Genomic DNA, 19,402 nt, shown 5'->3' on the forward strand with positions numbered 1-19,402 from the left:
TGCTTAGAAAAGCACGTGGTGACTGGGCGTTTGATGCTTTACAAAAATGACATATTTATGCACAACTTCAGCTTTCTGAAGAACTTTGACAACTTCTTGTTTCGCTTTATTTTCCCAAAAGTGGGATGAGACAGGCAGGGCTGGTATTTGATAGGTGAACTATGTCCAGTGCAAGGCAGTTAAAACCCTCTCTTCAGGTCACACAGAAGGACAAGTCTTGGTCTGGGGCCTGTGTCTGCTCTTCCTGCAGCTCTGTCTCTGACTTCTAGACATACCTCTCTGCTAACATGGCATGTGTGCTTGGTAAATTAATCTTTCTGTTTCAGTTTTCTAACTTCTAAAAAGTAAGGTTAGTCCTAGTTTCAACTGTCTTTTCACCTTGCCCCAGTGAGCAGGAGTTTGGAAATTCGTTGCAGGTAGGCAATGTTTGGTTGGCTCATCAGGCTTTCCAAGCTATCTTGTTCATTTTTCCTCTCATTCCTGCAGATAGCTAACTTTTCTGTAGACGTTCCTTTGAATTTGTTGACTGCACTTAAGCTCTTCTGGATCCTGCCTTCCTTTTGGGAACAGAGGCGGGCGGAGAGGAAGGAAGTGTCCTGTAACTACCAATATTTTCCTCTAGGAGGAGCCGCGCAGCCCAGATGAGAGTGACACGCACCAACTCCAAGTCCTCGCCGGGAAGGCTTCATCCCCGCTCCTCGGAATGCGTGGCCCGGGTGGCGCTCGGCCTCTCCGCAGCGGGTCTCGAACCGGCCGCCCTCAACTCCCTCTTCCTCCGGCTTCGGCAGCCCGGATCCGGGGGGCGGCCGGCCGGACCCGGCGTGACCCTCGGTGAACGGAGACCGCCTTTTCCCACCCCTCCCCTCCCATCTTCCCTTCCCGTTTCACCCCGCCCCCTCCCTCCTCCCCAAGCCTGACAGCCCGCGAGCTGCCAAGCAGGGCGCAGCCATGGGAAGAGGAGGCGGTCTAGGGAGCGGCGGCCGCGGCGGCGGCCGCGGAGGCTGCTGCAGCTGCGGTGGCGGCGGCGGCGGCTGCTGCTGCTGAGCCCGGGAGGCGGCGGGGACCCCGGGCTGGGGCCACGCAGGCCGAAGGCCGCCGCGCCATCGGCCCCAGCGCGGACCCGAACCCGGGCTCTCTTTCCGGAGGCGAGACTTGGAGGTACTGGAGGGGGGCCCTGGAGTCGGGCTTTTATTTTCCCTCTTTTGTGCCAGGGGACCTGAGAGTCGACCGTGGGACGCCAGTTGTTTATGAACATGGGGATCTGTCTTATGTATTTACACAGATTTTTTTTTTCCCCCGGATGACTTGGGGTTGGCTGTGCTCCCCTCCCGCTCGCGAAGTTGTTTTGTGCTGTTGGGTTGTTGTAACTTGATCCACGCTATGGACGTGTGTGGCTGGAAGTTGGTGGTGGGGTGTGAGTGAGTGAGTGAGAGAGAGAGAGAGAGAGAGAGAGAGAGAGAGAGAGAGAGAGAGAGAGTGTGTGTGTGTGTGTGTGTGTGTGTGTGTGTGTGTGTGTGTGTGTGTCTGGAAGTTGGTGAGGGGCGGCAGGGAGTTGGGGGCTGGAAGTTGGTGGTGGGGTGTGAGTGAGTGAGAGAGAGAGAGAGAGAGAGAGAGAGAGAGAGTGTGTGTGTGTGTGTGTGTGTGTGTGTGTGTGTGTGTGTGTGTGTGTGTGTGTGTGTGTGTGTGTGTGTGTGTGTGTGTGTGTCTGGAAGTTGGTGAGGGGCGGCAGGGAGTTGGGGGCATCCCACGCTGGCGCCTGCTCTGGTCCTTGTGTGCAGTTCATGGAGGGGTTTCCACCGAAGACAGTTTTGCTAAAGTAGTAAAACTTTTGCGAGTGTGTTTCTGTTTGACATCATCCGCCGGGCTGGGGCAGGAACTGCTGAGGCTGCCGCTTCTGCACGGGGAGAGGTCCCCGGTGGCGCGACCGGAGGGACTGGGGAGGTCGGGCTGTGCGCGTCGACTGGGCGCGCTCTTCTGCCAAGCACGCGGCCTTTTGCGCGTTTGTGCGGGCTGCAGCGTCACATTGGCACCCTCGGGGCTGGGGTCAGTAGAGTCACGGTCACCAACCTCCATGAACTGGGGTGGGTGGAAATTGTGGTGAGCAGAGCTCCCTCAGCGCTTGACACACTCGTGGTTATGAAATCAACCAAGCTCAAAGTTTTGACAGCACTGCCCGAGGCATGAGGGCTGCGAGTGAGTGGGGTAGCTGCGTGTCTGGGGAGAGGGCGCTGGCGGCGCGCAGAGGGTGCGGGGCAGGGTCGCTCACTTGCAAGTGCATGGTGGAAGTCTATTTCGGGGCTGGTGTTTTATATATAGCCCGAAGGGGACGCCTGCTGGGACCTGACTGTGGGGTTTTGTTGTCTGGCGCGGAGTGTGTGTGCTGAATGGGTGTACGTGTGCGCGGGGTGTGTGCGCGCTCGTGTGTGCGCCTGGGGAGGCGTGTCGGTGCCTGAGCCAGTAGGGTGTGCAGCGGGGGAGGAGGAGGCCATAGAGGTGCCGCCTGCCTGTTTGTGCCGCCACGAGACCTTGGAAGGGACAGGGAAAGGTAACGGGAGGCCAGACAGTGGGAAGTCACCGGAGTTACTGCATAGGATTAAGTACCATGAGCATTAAAATAACTAAAGCCTTTGCCTTCCATGGGCTGAGGGTGGGAAATGGACTCTCAGGAGAACTGCATGAGACGTTTGAGGGTTCTAGGATATGTGTGGGTATGGAACCCAAGAGACAGGGACAGGTTGGAGCTGTGAATCTGAGATTCCCAGGGTAGTGCTGTCCACAGTCCAGGTACTGGGTGGTCTCAGGGGTGTTTACCTTTAGACTCCCGGGCGTGTGTGCCTGAGAAAACACTAGCCTTTTCTCACAGACCTTGGATGTTGTGGCAGCCCAGACTCTGTTCCCTAAGCAACTGACATTCCAGCCTGGTTTCCACCTGGATCCCCCTGAAAGTCCTTTTTTTCTGGGGTGCCCTTATATCTTGGAGGTGACAACTATTGAAATACTTCCAGAAATTAAAACGCTGGTTAGAAAGAAAATAAAATGATTTGGCAGACAGAGCTATTGTTTCAATTTATTCTGTGATTGGGAGTTCTGTTTTCTTTAGAGAAAAGCAGAGGTTGGTGTTCCCAGTTTAGATTTCAAGGAGTTTCCAGTTATTTACAATTTCCCTTCAGATGAATCTTTGGATGGAACTAAAAGGATATTTTTTAGTTTACAGACCCTTGGAAAACATCATTTTTAGCTTTAAAAGCTTGTCTCATCCCTCATCTCTTTCTTTTGCCCTTAAAAACTTTTTGTTTCACATGAGTCTAAGGAAAGTTGGTGAATCAACATTCAGCTTGTTTTTTTTTTGAATAAATTTATCACAGTGAAATTATACTTTTGGTCTCCTGAATGCCATGGCGAGCTAACACTTAATAGGCAAAGGTGTGAAATGAAAGTCTATAAATGCAATGACAAATGACGACATGAGTGGATTTTTTTTTTCAAGCCAAGTATAACTTTGCCTGGCAAATATTTGTCCCAGCCAAAGTTTGGGGCTGTGTTTTTGATTATTAGTTTTTAAACAGCAGACTCCTCATCATAAACCACTTTAAAATGGATACTAGAGGCCTTCTCTATGCTATCTCTGGCGCCTGTGTTAACAGATGTTTATGGTGCTTGGTAACCTATGGGATTGTCATGTTGAGTATCTCATTAGCTCAGGACATAATGTTTATAGCATAATGTAATAAATGGAGCCACAGTTGCAGCCTGCTTCTGCCAAGCTCATGAAGCATCCCAGCGTGGAAACAAATCTTGAAGTTGGTCCAACTTGGCAAGCCTTTTTGGCTATCTGCTGGTAAGCATTGTTAATGTAAAGATAAATCTGAGTGATACAGTGAGAATGTGGGATGGCAAATTGTTTAGCTTAGAAAAAAAAGGCGTGGGTTATGTTTTTTAAATCTGTTAACCTGAAAATTAAGCTTCTTTGATCATTCCACTGGCAAATTCTACAATCATGGGGATTTGGTTTGCTTTTAAAGAACAAATTTTTCAAAATATGTCAATAAGGAAAATAACTTCTATTTCTTAGTGTATTCACATGTGTCCATACAAACCAATGCTTTTTCTTCTTAACCAAAAAACCCCTATTATTTCCATGGTTATGCTTTAAATAATATGAGTATTCAGATCACCTAATCACCTTTGGAATCTTGAATTGATAAAAATCAAAGTTTGGTAAGACTGGAGTCATTCCTCAGCCAATTGTGTAAACAAGATAGTATAGGATGTCTTTATGGAAAGTGATTTTTTCAACCTGGAACAGATATAATGTAAATAACATGCCCAATAAAATGGTTGCTTAGGATGATAACCAACTTTAGAAGTAACTATCTAGTACATGAAACTCCACTTCAATATCCGTGAAAATGGGTTAGTCCATCTCTTTTTGGCAATAATCAGTTGGGAATCTCGCTTGCTTAATGGCCAGTCCATTCTAAGAAGGATTCATTTATAGAAATTTCTGCTCTGTACTGAATCAACATTTTCTTCCACCCGTTTGCCTGCCACTCGGTTGTTGGAGATACACTTAATGAATCTAATCTCTCTTCCCTTCGAGCACTACTATTTGAAAACAAACATTATGCACCTTCTTCCATAATTCTCTCTTGCCTATTCTTGCAGTTGTTCCTCAGCTACTGTGACATTCCCACCCTTCTCTAGCCTGAACAATATGCCCTGGATTTCACTTACTCTCCATTCCTGCTAATGTACGTTCTGTAAAACACAGATTTGCACTTCTTAGTTCTGAACATTCTATATCCATTAAGACAGCTTAATACTCATGAGCTTTCTTTGCCATCTCATTATATTGTTGACTAATTTCAAACCTGTATTCAAGATTACAACTTGTTCTTTTCATATTATTAATCATCCATAGTCAAAGCATTATGATAATAGCTTCAAAACATTTTTTCATGCCTGAATTTACTATGAAGCTGTGAAAAGTATAATACTGTGCAGGTAAATAAAATTCTATATACAATGCAGATGGCTCTCTATCAAGGAATATCAACCAAAAAATATTAGATGTAGAATGTTCCGAAGATAAGCAAGCTAAAGTTTCATATAATAGACATGTTGGAATTATGATGTAGTCTTTTCATAGACTTCATTGTGTCTGCTTTCATGAGCATGAGTCAGTACTAGCAATCAGGCATTTACTGAAGGTTTGTTCTTCCCAGGTCCCAGAGAGTATGCCATCTGCCCCTAAATGAAGTAAAAGTACATCAGACAGGAATGGTTCCTCAGGCAACTGGGATTTAAGATGTACATACAGGACATGACTAAGTCAACAACCTACTTTTTCTCAGGAAGGAAATGGCTTGCTAATGCCACAGGGAAGTCTAAATTGCTCACACCGCATAAGCAGGTACATTCAGCATCGGTATGAACTGAGGCCCCAATGTCCTGTTGTATATCTGCACAAGAGTCTGACAAAGGCCCTTGTCTCCTGACTTACCAAGTCCTAGCCACCTTCAGGAAGGCAGCAAAGCTGACTTATACAGGGGGGTGGGAATGACTCAAAGGCAAGCATGTTAGGGCCCATTGACCCCCACTCTGAATCTGAGCTTCACCACCTACAAGCACATTAGCTCTTCTGAGACTCACTTTTCTTCCCCGTGACAATTGTAGTGCCTACCTCCCAGGGCTGAGGAATTTCCACACAAGCTCTGTAGCATTAATGGCCTGTACTGTGCATTAGATACTTCCCTGCTATGATTAATTCTGTTTCATGTGTCTGTCTGGGGCTTCCCAACTAAATTGTGAGTTTCCCCTGCTACCAGCTGAGAATCTGCCATAGCAGTATCTTCCTACAAGAAACCTTTATGGTAGATAACAATGACAGTGTTGCTTTTTCAGCAAGTCTGAATATTAAAGAAATGACCACTTGTCTTGGCAGAGAGACAGAGAGAAGATTAACCTGTGACATAAACTGACATCTGGGCCTATCGGAAGCCTGTACTTTGTGGACAGAACTTCAGTCAGAACAATAGTATAATGACAGTCTTGTGCTCTTAGATGAAGTTGTCCATGCTATCCCCTTCTTTGAGTGTGTGTGCACACGTGCAGTGGTCCCCTTGCATTATGATCTCCATTCATATACAGTTGCTTCTTTGCTTTATTCTATTCTTATATAAAGGGAGGAAATAATCAATGATAAAGTACATTTTTTTAAGTTTAAAAATTTATTTCATTATTCTCCACCTTCTACCCCTCTCACTCCCCCAAATTACAGCAGACCCATTGATAAGTATTTGGACATGCAATTTCCAAACCAAAGTTCTACTTTGATTTAAGAAACATCTAAGTTAGGATGACATCATATGAAATAATAGTAAACTAGGTGTCAGGAAGCTGTTCTCTCTAAGCTCTCCTCTAATGGGTTTTGCAATTTTTGCAAACTTTTTAAACTTCCTGGGCTTCATATTTCTTACATGTTAAAAAAAAAAAAAAGAGGAGTAAACAAGTTGACCCCTTAGGATTCTTCTGAGGGCTGTCATTTGAATCCATTTAATTATTGAATTTCTCTCCTCTCTTGGCTTTTTTGGCACTTTGCTTAAACTTCTCTGTGAACACCTATTTCATTCATTTTGAGTTTCATGATCTGCTTTTTACATATCTGTTTTCTTTGCCAAGCTGTAGGTTCCTTAAGAACAGGAGGTAAATTTTATTCATTTTATATTTTTTCACTTTTTGTTGAATGCTGTGAACACAGCAACCATGGAAAGAGTTAGTTGATTAATGTGGAATGCTTTGGACAGTTGAGCTATAATTTATATCACTTGTTTAACAATATACAACAATTTTGAATATAAGCATGAAGAAAGTGTTCACCTATTTTATTTCCTCACCATTAATTTTTAATTAATTTAATAAAACAGATAAAAATATTTATCATGACTGTGCTTTCAGCTTCCATTCTAAGACAATACAATTCATCACAATCTAATACAGAAAGGCTTTCTGAAACAACTTACTTTTCTTGTTGTTGTTTTTGCTTTGAGCTAAAGAAAATTCAATGATGAGTACCAGATTCTTAAAAGAAAGATGGCGGAGTCATTGTTGTTTAGTCTCAACTTCTTTCTTCAGTGCTTCTCCTCACCTATTTTTTTTTTTTTTTTTTGACTTTTTCGTGACCGGTACTCAGCCAGTGAGTGGACCGGCCATTCCTATATAGGATCCGAACCCGCGGTGGGAGCGATGCTGCGCTCCCAGCGCCGCACTCTCCCGAGTGCGCCACGGGCTCGGCCCCTCCTTACCTTTTTAATATATGCAAATGAAGCCTTAGGTCAGGCAGTAATCTTACTTAGTAATGCTTCATAAAAAGGCAATTATTTTGTCAGAAATTGCTGGACTGTGTGTTTTTAATTAGCATCTAAACTTACCTTCAAATACTTCATTCCAAAATCAACAGATAATTTCTTCTTCTACAGAGTCCTTAAAACTTCCAGATGTGTTTATTGCTTTTATTAGGGCTTATTTCTTTTGTTATTGACTAGATTTCAGCCCATTTTTTTAGACCGGTATCATTATAATTCCACTGAATTAAACTTCTTAGATTGAGAATTTGTTTAAACATAGATGAGTCTATCTCCAACTGGCTGGCCTTCTAGTAAAATGTGTATCTCAGGGAAGATGCTCACTTCACAAGGATCCAGCACAAGTGGTAGAGAATACCCTGAGAAAGCCCTTATCAGCATTAGAACACATAAAGAATTTGTAAGTTGAACAGGTCACTTTATGTACTTATCTATGATGGACAACCTCACATGATGGATGTTTGCTATAGTAACTCCTTGATTATTTTTTCAGTTTTTTATAAAATGAAACATTTAAAGTAGCCTATTGAAACTCTGAAAAGAGGAATTCCTCTGCTCCTTTATTAGACATATTATAAAATCACTGGTCCAAAGAAAAATCCTTATTCTTTTTTTGTTTTAAAAAATGTACTTTATTATATTAAGCATTATGTCTATCTTTTGTACCTTTGAATTGCTGTATCAACAAAAGCAGAGCATGACCATTACAAAGCAGTCATAGGTAGTTGCTTTCCTTGTGCTCATCGTAACAAAAGATATGTAAATGATGCTGTAAATGCTCTTCTTGAATTTGATGATGGCTGGTAAGAAGCCTCAGTCAGACTTCCAAATTTGATTGCCATTGGTTAGGAAAGCAGTGTTTGTTCTTGGTCAGTACAATGGCACATGATCTTAATTCATGCTATCAGATTCTTCTCTAGACTCCTTCAAACTATGTGATCTTCATCCCAGAAAACCTGAATTTGGCAAAGCAAAATGAAGAATAGTCTGGCAAAGCATATATAAGTGATAAATCGTGAAAAGAGCCCTGAAGATAGAGCTTCTTCAACCCCTCTTTCCAGGGGGTTAGAAGAAGATGCCAGAATCCCTGGGCAAGGTGATGACATGTAAAGAAAAGATATCACTTTTATACCTCACAAGTCAGAAAGCTTAAAGAAAGAGGAGTAAGAATGAAAAGGAAGGACTTTTCACATTAGTAGTGTAGCATCTTATTTCATTGGCAAACAATGCTTGGCTTGTCATGGAATAGATGTTCAATAAATATTTTATTAATGGCCTTGGTATGTAATAAAACAGAGAAATTGAAGTGTTGACAAGAAATATGTGGAAAGTTTGGGGGTAAGGGGATGTGAATAGGATCATGTGGTAATTGGGAAATAATCTCATAATGCAAATTTGGTATTATTCTCCTTAGATTAATGATGACACCCAGATTTGATGACTAGCTTTCCAAGGCAGATCCTGTTCAGAGCCTTGGAAACATCTGGAAGCTTTTAACATTTAAAGCAAGTGGAGAAATGTTTTGAATTTTTATCTAGGCTACAGTAGGACTTGGGGACATATCCACTGTGCCGGGTTTTGGTATACTCCTCATCATGGAGCATGAAGTTTTAATTCTGTTTGCTTTTTTCCTATAAAGTTTATTTTATTTATTTATTTATTATTTATTTATTTGTTTGTTTATTTATTTATTTTTAGCACATAATGGGTATGTGAGAATTAATTATAACATCTGAAAAGTACTTTGAAAAGTACTTGGCAAAAGATGCTGAATAAATCTGTTTTTTTTATTAGCCTACAGGATGTAAGTTTGGCCAAGCTAGTGGTATTTTTGGTATCAAAGGCAGAACTGTATTTATTGAGCAATTAATGTGTTCCCAGGAATGTGGTAGACACTGGGGAACATAAAAGTAGTGTAAGACATTACACTTGACTTTGGGAACTAGCATTCACACTAGGAAGGCAGCACTATTAATGTATGTGGTGCGATTATGAAACAGTTGATGACTATACAATTCAATGAAAAGTCCTGTTACAGACTATAAATGCTACATTTATTTAGAAAGAAGGGAGATCTGTTTGGGTTGAAGGATTTGGGGATTGGTCTTAATGGGCAATGTGGCTCCTGAGCCAGACCTTAAAAATATAGTAAATTTTTTTGATAGTTAGAAAAAGCTGGAGATATTTCACAGGAGGAGTTTGGGAACTGAGAACCAGGAGGCATATCTGGAGCTCACTGGCGTTATTGGTAACAGGGAGCAGCAGGGCCTACCAGGCCATGGGTTTGTTATTCATTGGAAGCTCTTCTCATTGCTGATTATGGGTGCTGCATATGGGGCCATCCTGAGCCAAGTGATTTCTGGAGGATGGTGGCTGCTACAGGGTTTTTCTGCATATTTCTGTTTTCTGAACATTATGCAAATTCAATTTAAAACCTTTCTCTTTTAACAGTAGTACAAGAGGCTCATTAACGATGCCAACGGTATACCTTCATTTCAAGAATATGATCTTGAATGGATCTTACGATTTTAAAGTTGGCCTAGATTCCCTCCTTCACTCCCATTTGCCAGCCACATGCTGATACTGACAGTCCTGGCCCAGCAGAGCCATAGGGCCTCACAGTACTTGAGATCATCCACCAGTGATTCTCATCCAAGGCACTGCCTCTCTGGTAGGTAGTGTGTAGGCATTTGGAAATATGGTTGTTACAAAGACTGTAAAGATTTATAAGCTTTTAATGCTTGGAGTCAGGAATGCTAAATTTCTGTTAGGCCAGAGGCAGTCCTATGCACAGAAGAATTATTCCTCCCCGAATGACAGTAGACCCCTACTGAAAACTTCTGAGTCCAACATCCTCACTTTATTTATAGGTGAGGAAATAGGTGTCTTTAAGAACTGACAAGACTTCCTTCTCGGATTAAACTTCACTTCAGTGGCAGTGACAGATTAATAACTCAGTTATTTTAGCTTCCTTTCAAGGGCTATTTCTACTACATCGCAATCCCTCCTATTAACATGGAATGTAGCCATGCAATAGCTTGTTGTTTATCTCATTCATTCATTAGGGAAGGTGACAGTTAACAGTGTTAAGTGTCTGAGTGGGTGGATTGTGAATTGAGACAACTGACACGACCAGCAGTTCTTTCCACAGGGAAACACACACAGATTTGCCTGTGAATTAGGATTGGCAGATGCTTGTTGCGGTGTCAACCACTGTGAAAGCCTACAGGTAGGTTGGCATTCTGAAAGGGCACAGAGGAGGCTTTGAAGTCACACAAATCTGTCATGCAGATTTGAATCCTGCTCCGTCTATCTTTATTTAGCATCTTTATGACTCTCGGCAATTTATTTAAACTCTCTGAGCTTTATCTGCAAATGGGGGTTGTGATTCTTACTTCATGAGGCTATTGTAGTTTAAATGAGTGGAAACAGTGCCTGGCACATATTGGACATTGCAGAGAGAGATAATTCCCTGCCAAGACCCTTTTGAGAGGCTCTGAGAGTGAAGACTTAAAATCTTCAACCATAAAAGACCCACTTGATATCAATTGCTGGTTTTTCTTTTTCTCCTTCTTTCCCCAGTCAGCGAAATTAGAGATTTAATGAGTCCCTGAAGTGTTTATTTTGTTTGAACTATTAAAATTTCACTCCTTCAGAAGTACTGCTGGCCAGAGATTAGTTTCTTGTGGCATCTCTGTCAATGTACCTAGATTATTGCTATATAGCAAAAATGGAAGATATATCCAGATGTTTGATGGCTTATGAAAGTTGGATTTTTAAAATCAATTCTAAAAGCCATTCCTGGAAATAGATATTTCTCAGAGATAACTATGTGCTAGTGATGGGAGATCTTTCTTAGGCAAGGTGATACTTTTGGCAAATTAATGGATAATCAGAAGAGGGCCCGTGGAGTGGTTGGGGTTGTGATAAAGACTTTTCTGGGTAAAGAATAGCCTGTGATGATCTGCTGTAAGATATGAAAACCTGAAAGAGTGTACACAGAAGTCTAACAGTGTTTTAGTCCTTGGTTTTGAAGAAATGTACAGACATTGACACATAAATCATATTTTTTCATTATTGGAATACTTTAAAATTGCTTATTTTTGTTAAAAGGTAATTCTCTATAAAGGTAAAATCATGACTCTCCTACAGATATAAAATGAAAAGATGTGAAATAAGACAGATATTAATTAATGAGGGAACCTGAAAAGATTTTATAACCATTTCAAAGAAGAAGGCAAAGAACAGTAAACAAATGTTGAAATGAATTTACAAGAACTGGTCTATCCATAGGGAAATAAACAATTACATTCCACTGGACACAAATGATTTGCATTTGTATGGACAAAATTTATTTTCATGTCTCATTTGTAAAAGTTCACTTCTGACTCTTTAGGGCTGTAAAATAGCCTAGTCAAAAAACAGAGACTCAGACTCCCTATAAGATCAGCTAATCCTAGGAGGGCTCAGCATTCCATTGAAAGGATGTCCAGTAATCTCCTTTGCTCATTTCAGTCTTAAATTGTTCCTTACACCTTCATGATTCCACAGGCTACCATTCCTGTTTGAACACCTAATTTGCTGATGAAAATTTGGTGAGGTAGAATTCCTATAACCTTGAGAATTCTCTCTCTATATATTTAGTTTTCTAGAATTTTCTAGATATATGTTTAACTTTAAAAACATTTGATTATGGGAAATTTTGCACATACACAAAGTGGAGAGTATTTTGAGTCTTCAGGTACCTATTACTCAGCTTCAACAGTCATCAGTATTTTGCTAATCCTGATTCCTTGTTCCACTCTGCCCATGAGTCTTTTAAAGCAAATTCCCAGACGTCTTGTCTTTTCATTTGTAAATGTAAATGCTTTAGTAAGCTTATCTAACAAGCCTGGTATTTTTAAATAACCACATGATCTATGCAGTATGGGTATATACATAATACTTTATGAGAGGACATTGTATTCTTCAGGCCTAACCTTGCCTTTGCCCACAAAAAAGTATGCATGCTACAGTGGAGGGGGAATTCCAACAAAGTAAAATCATTATGTATAGATCTTCATAAGACTGGCTTCTTCTGGTCATTAAGGCCCCAGATCAAATGTCATTTTCTCAGCAAGGATTTCTCTGACCTCTGACCCCTGACTAGAGTAAGCTTCACCCAACCAGGTCATGCTATCATATGATCCTATTTTATTTTCTTGGCAACACTTATCAATATCTAATGTTACTTTGTTTAGTACGTTGTTTTCTGTTTTTGTCCATCTCCACAACAAAAATGTAGAGATCTTTTCAATCTTGTTCACTTTATATCCTGTAGAAAATGCTTAGTAAGTTTTAGTTGAATAAATGAATGAATACATTTTAATAGTTAATGGGGTATTTTTGTTAGCATTCTTCCAAACATTTTTTTCCCCTTCCACATATCCAAAAATATGTGGCTTTCGTGTATCCATTCCTAATTTATTAATAATTTGGTGAGGTTTCCTCGTGGTATGGAGTGAAGAGTTCTTTTTAGGGACCAAAGATAATCCAGGGCAGCTAGAATATCTCCCTGTACATGACCTTGAATTGATATATTCAGTAGCCATTTCACTCCATTAGCAAGTATTGTGATAGTAGCAATGTCTTGATTTGGATTTCCCCAAAAAGCAGACTATGTGACAAGGATTCAGGTAAAAGGAGTTTATTTGAGAAAGTGAAGTAAGGAAGGGAAAGGAGCCAATAAAGGGTAAATTGTGGAGCAAGTCGAAGTTGTTGGCAACTGGAGTTTAATTTTTCTGGAGAGACTTCCCAAAGGGGACAGGGGGAGCCTGGACAAAGCACACATCTCAGGGTCATCTCACCCAAGGTTTATGTACCAACTCCCATCAGTCGTTAATTCCTGGGTACTAATGCTAGGCAGGGCAAAGCAGTCTTCAGGTGCTAGAGAGAACTTTCGGGAAAAAAATGCAGGTGTTTGTGATTGGAAATTAGGCAGTGTGAAGTAGCAGGGGTGATGGGGCTATGGTTGGGAAGGGACAGGTAACTTGAATTGGATAATACAATATGATTTTTTAGAATAAGTTTTGCATTTGGGACTAAATTTCAGACTTACGGAAAAGTTGCAAGGATTGTCCTGAGTTTCTGTATATCCCTCACATAGTTTCCCCTAATGTTAACATCCATAATCATGGGATATTTTTCAGAACTAAAAAACCAACGTTAGTATAATATTATTAACTAAACTCTAGACCTTAATCAGTTTTCTCCAGTGTTTCCGCCAATGTCTTTTTTTCTGTTCCAGGATTCAATCCAGAATACCACATTGCATTTAATTTAACAGTTTTTAAATATAATCCATAGTCTCTTTTCTTTGGGCCCTCCCATGTGTTAAACTAACTGGTCTTTGCAAATAGATAGTAAGTTCTATAGGGAAAATACAGTGACTTGACTCTAATATCATGTTGGACACAGAATATGTTCTCAAAACTAATCAAATATATCAAAACAACAACAAGAACAAAAGTTTATTCAGTAAGCATGGGTGTAGGTGAACCCCCATCAGTAAGCTAAGTACTTATAACAGTGGAATAACATAGAAGAAGTTCGATTTTGAACATGTGCCCTGAACATCACATGTGAAGCAGGACCTGCTAAATCATACAAAAACTAAGTCCTTACAATGTGTCTAGCACTGTATGTGTGTATCACACTTACTCCTGTGAACTGTGAGGCACACAGCCTTGAGTAATTTAGCTGAGGGAATGAGACTTAGGGAAGTTAAAAAAAAATTCTTCCTAGAAAGGTCTTAGATTACTGTTCACTGAAAAAAAAAAGAGAAGTTAAATTACTTGCTCAGAAGTGACTTCACAGCTAGTAACAAATCTGAGATTAAAACATGTTTTTCTGCTTCAGAACCTATACTCTTAATACTATACTCAATTACACCCACTCTTCTCCATTTGCCTAACCCCTATCCTTGGTGCCTTTTTGCTAGGGATGCAGTACATATTGGAAAATTCTGTATTATCAAACTGTCACAACACCTGGATGCAAGGTGTATTTCTTAGTGAGCTGGATTAAGTGTCAGCCTTGAATTTGCAGATTATTTTCAAAGTTTACCTAATATTTATAAAACCTTTTATCTTTTTAATAGGTAGGTATCCACATAAATTGACCACAAAGCTCTTCAGAAAGTCACCCATACTCCAATAATAAAGTTTTCGTACAGGGCTAATTATAGGTATGGAAGCAAGCATCTCCGAAGAGCAGGACATTGATGTACGTATCTTATTATTTTATAATGTGTCTAAATTTGGACAGTTGGCCTCTATTTCTCAGTCTTTCCAGAGTCACTGGGGTTTTTTTGAGTGTTACATGAAGCGTGTGGAATATTCAATGAAAGCTTTGACTAATCATTATATTTGCAGTGGCCCAACTGAAAATTACCTTTGATTGCCTTGGAACTCTGCATATGAAGTTCAGAAGTAGAAATTCTTGTAAACTGAGCTTTGACTCTGGAAAGATAAACAACATGAAATCTAGACTAACCAATGCTGAAATTCTTCCAACCTCTAATTCTAAATTCGGAAAAGAATGGGCTTTAAGGTTTTTTGTTTATTTTTGCTTTGATTGCAAGTTGTTGGAAGCCTGGAGTTAGTACCTAATAGCACAATCTATATAGAACACAAATTATTGGCTCCGAATGAAATCTAATTTCTAAGAAGATACAAAGGGACAATCATGTAAAAATGGGCCTTTTTTCTTAGAAGGAATAAGCAGGAATTGACGGAGAGATGATCCCTTTAGAGTCTATCATTTAGAGCATTGTACACTTTTAAAGGAAAAAAATCATTACCTTTCAGACCATATATAAAAAATAATTTTCTTTACATATGGCTACATTAAGTTGACTTTAATAATTTTAAACCATGACCTTTGACCCTTTGTATATGTAATGACAGGCACAATCTGTGAATGCAGATTTGTAACCTGTGCTCCACTAAGCCCCCAGAGGGGCCGTGGGATGTCCAGAGGACAGAGCCAGGCAGTCTGTCCTATATGTTTACAGCCTTGCAAAGCACTGTATTTTTATCTGTTTTACACACAGTGCTTCCGAAAAAATAAAAGTTGAAGAAGCATCCTTCCTTCTTTAAAACAAACAAACATAAATGTTTAAGCCTACTATTTATTTCCTTATGTTGTATGACTGCTTTTCTGACTGCCTCTCTTTAGGAATTCCTCTGATTTTTAGAGGAAAAATGACATGAGCTTTTCTGTCTAAATTCAGACTTACTGCTAGATTGTAAATTCTTATAAGGCAAAGGACCTTATAGGAGGATATTTCAAAAAGTTCATGGAAAGATTTATATTATCTTTTAATTCTATTTTCCATGAACTTTTTGAAGTACCCTCATATTCCCAACTAGGGGTCAGTAATTTGCTTGACCAATTACTCTGTGTAGGCAGCATTAATGAAGAGCTTACTATGGTCAGGAGCTATACCAAGTCCTTTTTTGCATATCGTATTATTTAATCCCACACAAAACCCGTGATCCACCTAATTATATATGTGGTAAAATTATGGTGTAGGGAGGTTAAATAATTTGTGCAAGTCCCCACAGCTGGTAAGTAACACAGGCAAGGTTCAAATCCAGATCTTCCTAATTCTAAATGCATCTAACTCCCATGCTTCTAACTACTGCCTATGTGGTGGTTCTTTGATATCTCTGCCTTCAAGAAGTAGAGTTTAATTCTCCTCCCCCTGAGTGTAGACTGAACCTGTGTGATTATTTCTAATAAACGGAGTAATGTGGAAATGAAGATGTGCAACTTTGGGGACTAGGTCATTTAAAGGCAATGTGGCTTCTGTCCTGGTTGCTCTGTCTCTTACACCTATTGAATCATTCACTCTGGGGGAAACCAGCTGCTGTGTTTTGAGCTACCCTATGGAGAGGCCCACATGGAAAGGAACTGAAGAAGTTTCAGCAGCTTAGTTCAGTAGCCAGTGTGAAACTGAAACCTCTTGACAACAGCCACCTTGAGAATAAGCTTATAGGTGGAGCCTTCAGCTCCAGTAAAACCTTGCAGTGACTGCAGACCCCACCAACAGCTTGACCGTAGCCTCAGCAAAGACCATGAGCCACAACCACCCAGCTAAGCTGCTTCTAGGCCCTGCCCCTAGAATGTAAGATAATACATTTTCTGTTATTTTTAACTGCTAAGTTTGGGGCTAATTTGTTATGCAGTAATAGATAACTAATGCAGCCTAAGACTGCCTTGGTCACTTTTAAAAAAAGAAATTATCTTAATTTCACTAAATCTTAAATTTTAAAACATTGATACAGCAAAGAGAAGCTTTCCAGAAAAAAAAAATTGCTGCCACATTTAAGCATTTAAATAATAAAATATTAATGTCCATTTAGCATAATAGTTATAATGACTTCTGTAGGATTTGGGATTTTGTAAGTCAAAGGACAACTGTTTTAAAAATTCATGGTTTCAAAAGGAATGATATTAATAATAGTCACATTACTGAAGATAGCATTTTGAACTTCTAAAAAAATCCTGTGGGAAAACTCAGGAAGTATTCTGTTTGGTAAGTTATCACTCATAATCTTAAATTGTCAGGAGCATGCTTGCACTTTCCATGATTTAAAGAGGGATATAAAGCGAAGTTGAATTTTAACCTCTTCCCTAGTGATTTTATTCCGCTTCTCAAAGGGGTCCTCAAAGCTCATAGGTCAAGTAATTCTTGGTTTGCTCTGCCTGACAAATTGCATTAACTTTGCTTTATGACCACTTGCAGTTTAATAAATGACTTGAACTTTGATTAATATCTTTAGAGCTTAAGCCCAGGAATTTGTAGACTTTGGGATATACTACTGTAAGCTTATCTAAAGATAGACTCTGAAAAATGGAGGGAAACATAGTAGTGTTGGTTTGGGTACATGTGTAGGTTACTGAATTTGGAGCATTTTAAGTTCTGAAGATACTTGTTGATTTGCCTTTTAAAAAAATATGTGAAAGTGATTTTTTTCTAATATACTTACAAAGTTATTTGAGTTAAGGAATTCATTCATAAAGTGGATATGGCTAGTTCTTGTTTAGTTTTCAGAACAACTATAAAGTAGAAATGCTGGTTTTCCTTGCCAAAGTTGGAGAACACAGACCAAACTCTCCTAGTCCTTCTATTTCAATGTTTTTTCTTCCATGCAGCTTGTACCCTGAGTTCTCAAAATGACTTTTTGTACTGAACTGGAGTTGATAGTGTACACACACACACACACACACACACACACACACACACACACACACACACACACACATAGTTGAAACATAATTAATTGTATATATCTGTGGGGTACCATGTTGATTATCAGTACCTGTGTGCAATGTGTGATGCTCAAATCAGGATAATTAGTATAGTCAACATTACACAATGTAATCATTTTTTTTTGGGCCTTTTACCAGTTTCTCACTACTATCCCTCCCCCTTTCCCACCTATGGTAACCTCAATTCTGCTCTCTCCTTTAGAAGATTCAATGTATTACTTTGATTGTTGTATCTTTCTTTTTAAATAATTTTTCATTTGTATATTTTTTCTTAGCTCCCATTTATGAGTGAGGATATGTGGTATTTCTCTTTCTGTGCCTGGCTTATTTCACTTAGCATAATTTTGTCTAAGTACTTCCATCCATGTTGCTGCAAACGGCAGAATTCCATTCTTTTTTATAGTAGAATAGCATTCCATTTAGTATATATACCACGTTTTCCTTATCCACTTGTCTGTCGATGGACATTTAGGTTGGTTCCATACCTTGGCTACTGTAAAAAGAGCTGTGACAAACATGGGAGTGCAGGTATCCCTTCGACATGATGATTTCCATTCCATTGGGTATATACCCAGCGCTGGGTTTGCTGGGTTCATATAGCAGTTCTGTCTGTAGTTGTCTGAGGAAACTTGATATTGTTCTCCATAAGGACTGCACTAATTTTACAGTCCCACCTACAGTGTATGAGGGTACCTATTTCTCCACATCCTTGCCAGCATTTGTTATTCTGTCTTTTTGATAATAGCCAGTCTAATCAGGGTGAGTTTTGATTTGCAATGTGGTTTTGATTTGCATTTCTCTGATGATTAGTGATGTTGAGCATTTTTTCATGTGTCTGTTGGCCATTTGTATATCTTCCTTTGAGAAATGCATATTCAGCTTCTTTGCCCATTTTTTAATTAAGTTACTTCTTTTTTACTGTTGTTTGAATTTCTCATATATCCTGGATATTAATCCCTTGTCAGATGCATAGTTTGCAAATCGTTTCTCCCATTCTGTAGGTTATCTTTTCACTCCATTAATTGCTTCTTTTGCTGTGCAGAAGCTTTTCAGTTTTATATAATCCCTTTTGTTATCTGTGCTTTGGGGTCTTATTCATAAAATCTTTGCCCAGTCCTACTTCCTGAAGTGTTTCCCCTGTATTTTCTTTTAGGAGTTTTATAGTTTCAGGTCTTATACTTAAGGCTTTAATACATTTTGAGTTGATTTTGATATATGGCAAGAGGTTATAGGTCTAGTTTCATTCTTCTACATATGGGTGTCCAGTTTTCCCAGCACCATTTATTGAAGAGGCAGTCTTTTCCCCAGTGTGCGTTTTTGGTGCCTTTGTTGAAGATCAATTGGCTGTAACTATGTGGGTTGATTTCTGGGTTTTCTCTCCTGTTCCATTGGTCCAAAAGTCTGTTATTAATCCAGTAGCATGCTATTTTGGTTACTGTAGCTTTGTAGTATGATTTGAAGTCAGTTGGTGTTATGTCTCTGGCTTTATTTATTTGTTTATTTATTTATTTATTTATTTGCTCAGGATTGCTTTGGCTATTCAGGGTCTTTTTTAATTTTTTATCTTTTTTAAGAAATAAGGTTTATCGAATACAAAGAACTGACAATGTATTGCTATAGTGTAATCAAATGAGTCAACATATTTGTATGTGACATTCTTCCAGATGAGTGGGGAGATACTGCTATTGATTGTTGAGAAAGAGACAGTAACAGACAACAGG

At 39.7% G+C, this 19,402-nt stretch overlaps 1 protein-coding gene across 1 annotated transcript in view; it reads left to right on the plus strand.

Annotated features, from left to right (window-relative positions):
* Positions 1–641: 641 nt before the first annotated feature.
* Positions 642–19,402, plus strand: part of GHR (growth hormone receptor) — a 285,938-nt gene continuing 267,177 nt past the window's right edge. Inside the window, exons 1-2 of the mRNA XM_063087552.1 lie at positions 642–821; positions 921–1,158. Coding sequence (XP_062943622.1) covers positions 642–821; positions 921–1,158 — 418 coding nt within the window. The remainder of the gene's footprint in view (positions 822–920; positions 1,159–19,402) is intronic.

This window comes from Cynocephalus volans, chromosome 2, assembly GCF_027409185.1.
Source record: "Cynocephalus volans isolate mCynVol1 chromosome 2, mCynVol1.pri, whole genome shotgun sequence".
Classification (NCBI taxonomy): Eukaryota; Metazoa; Chordata; class Mammalia; order Dermoptera; family Cynocephalidae; genus Cynocephalus; species Cynocephalus volans.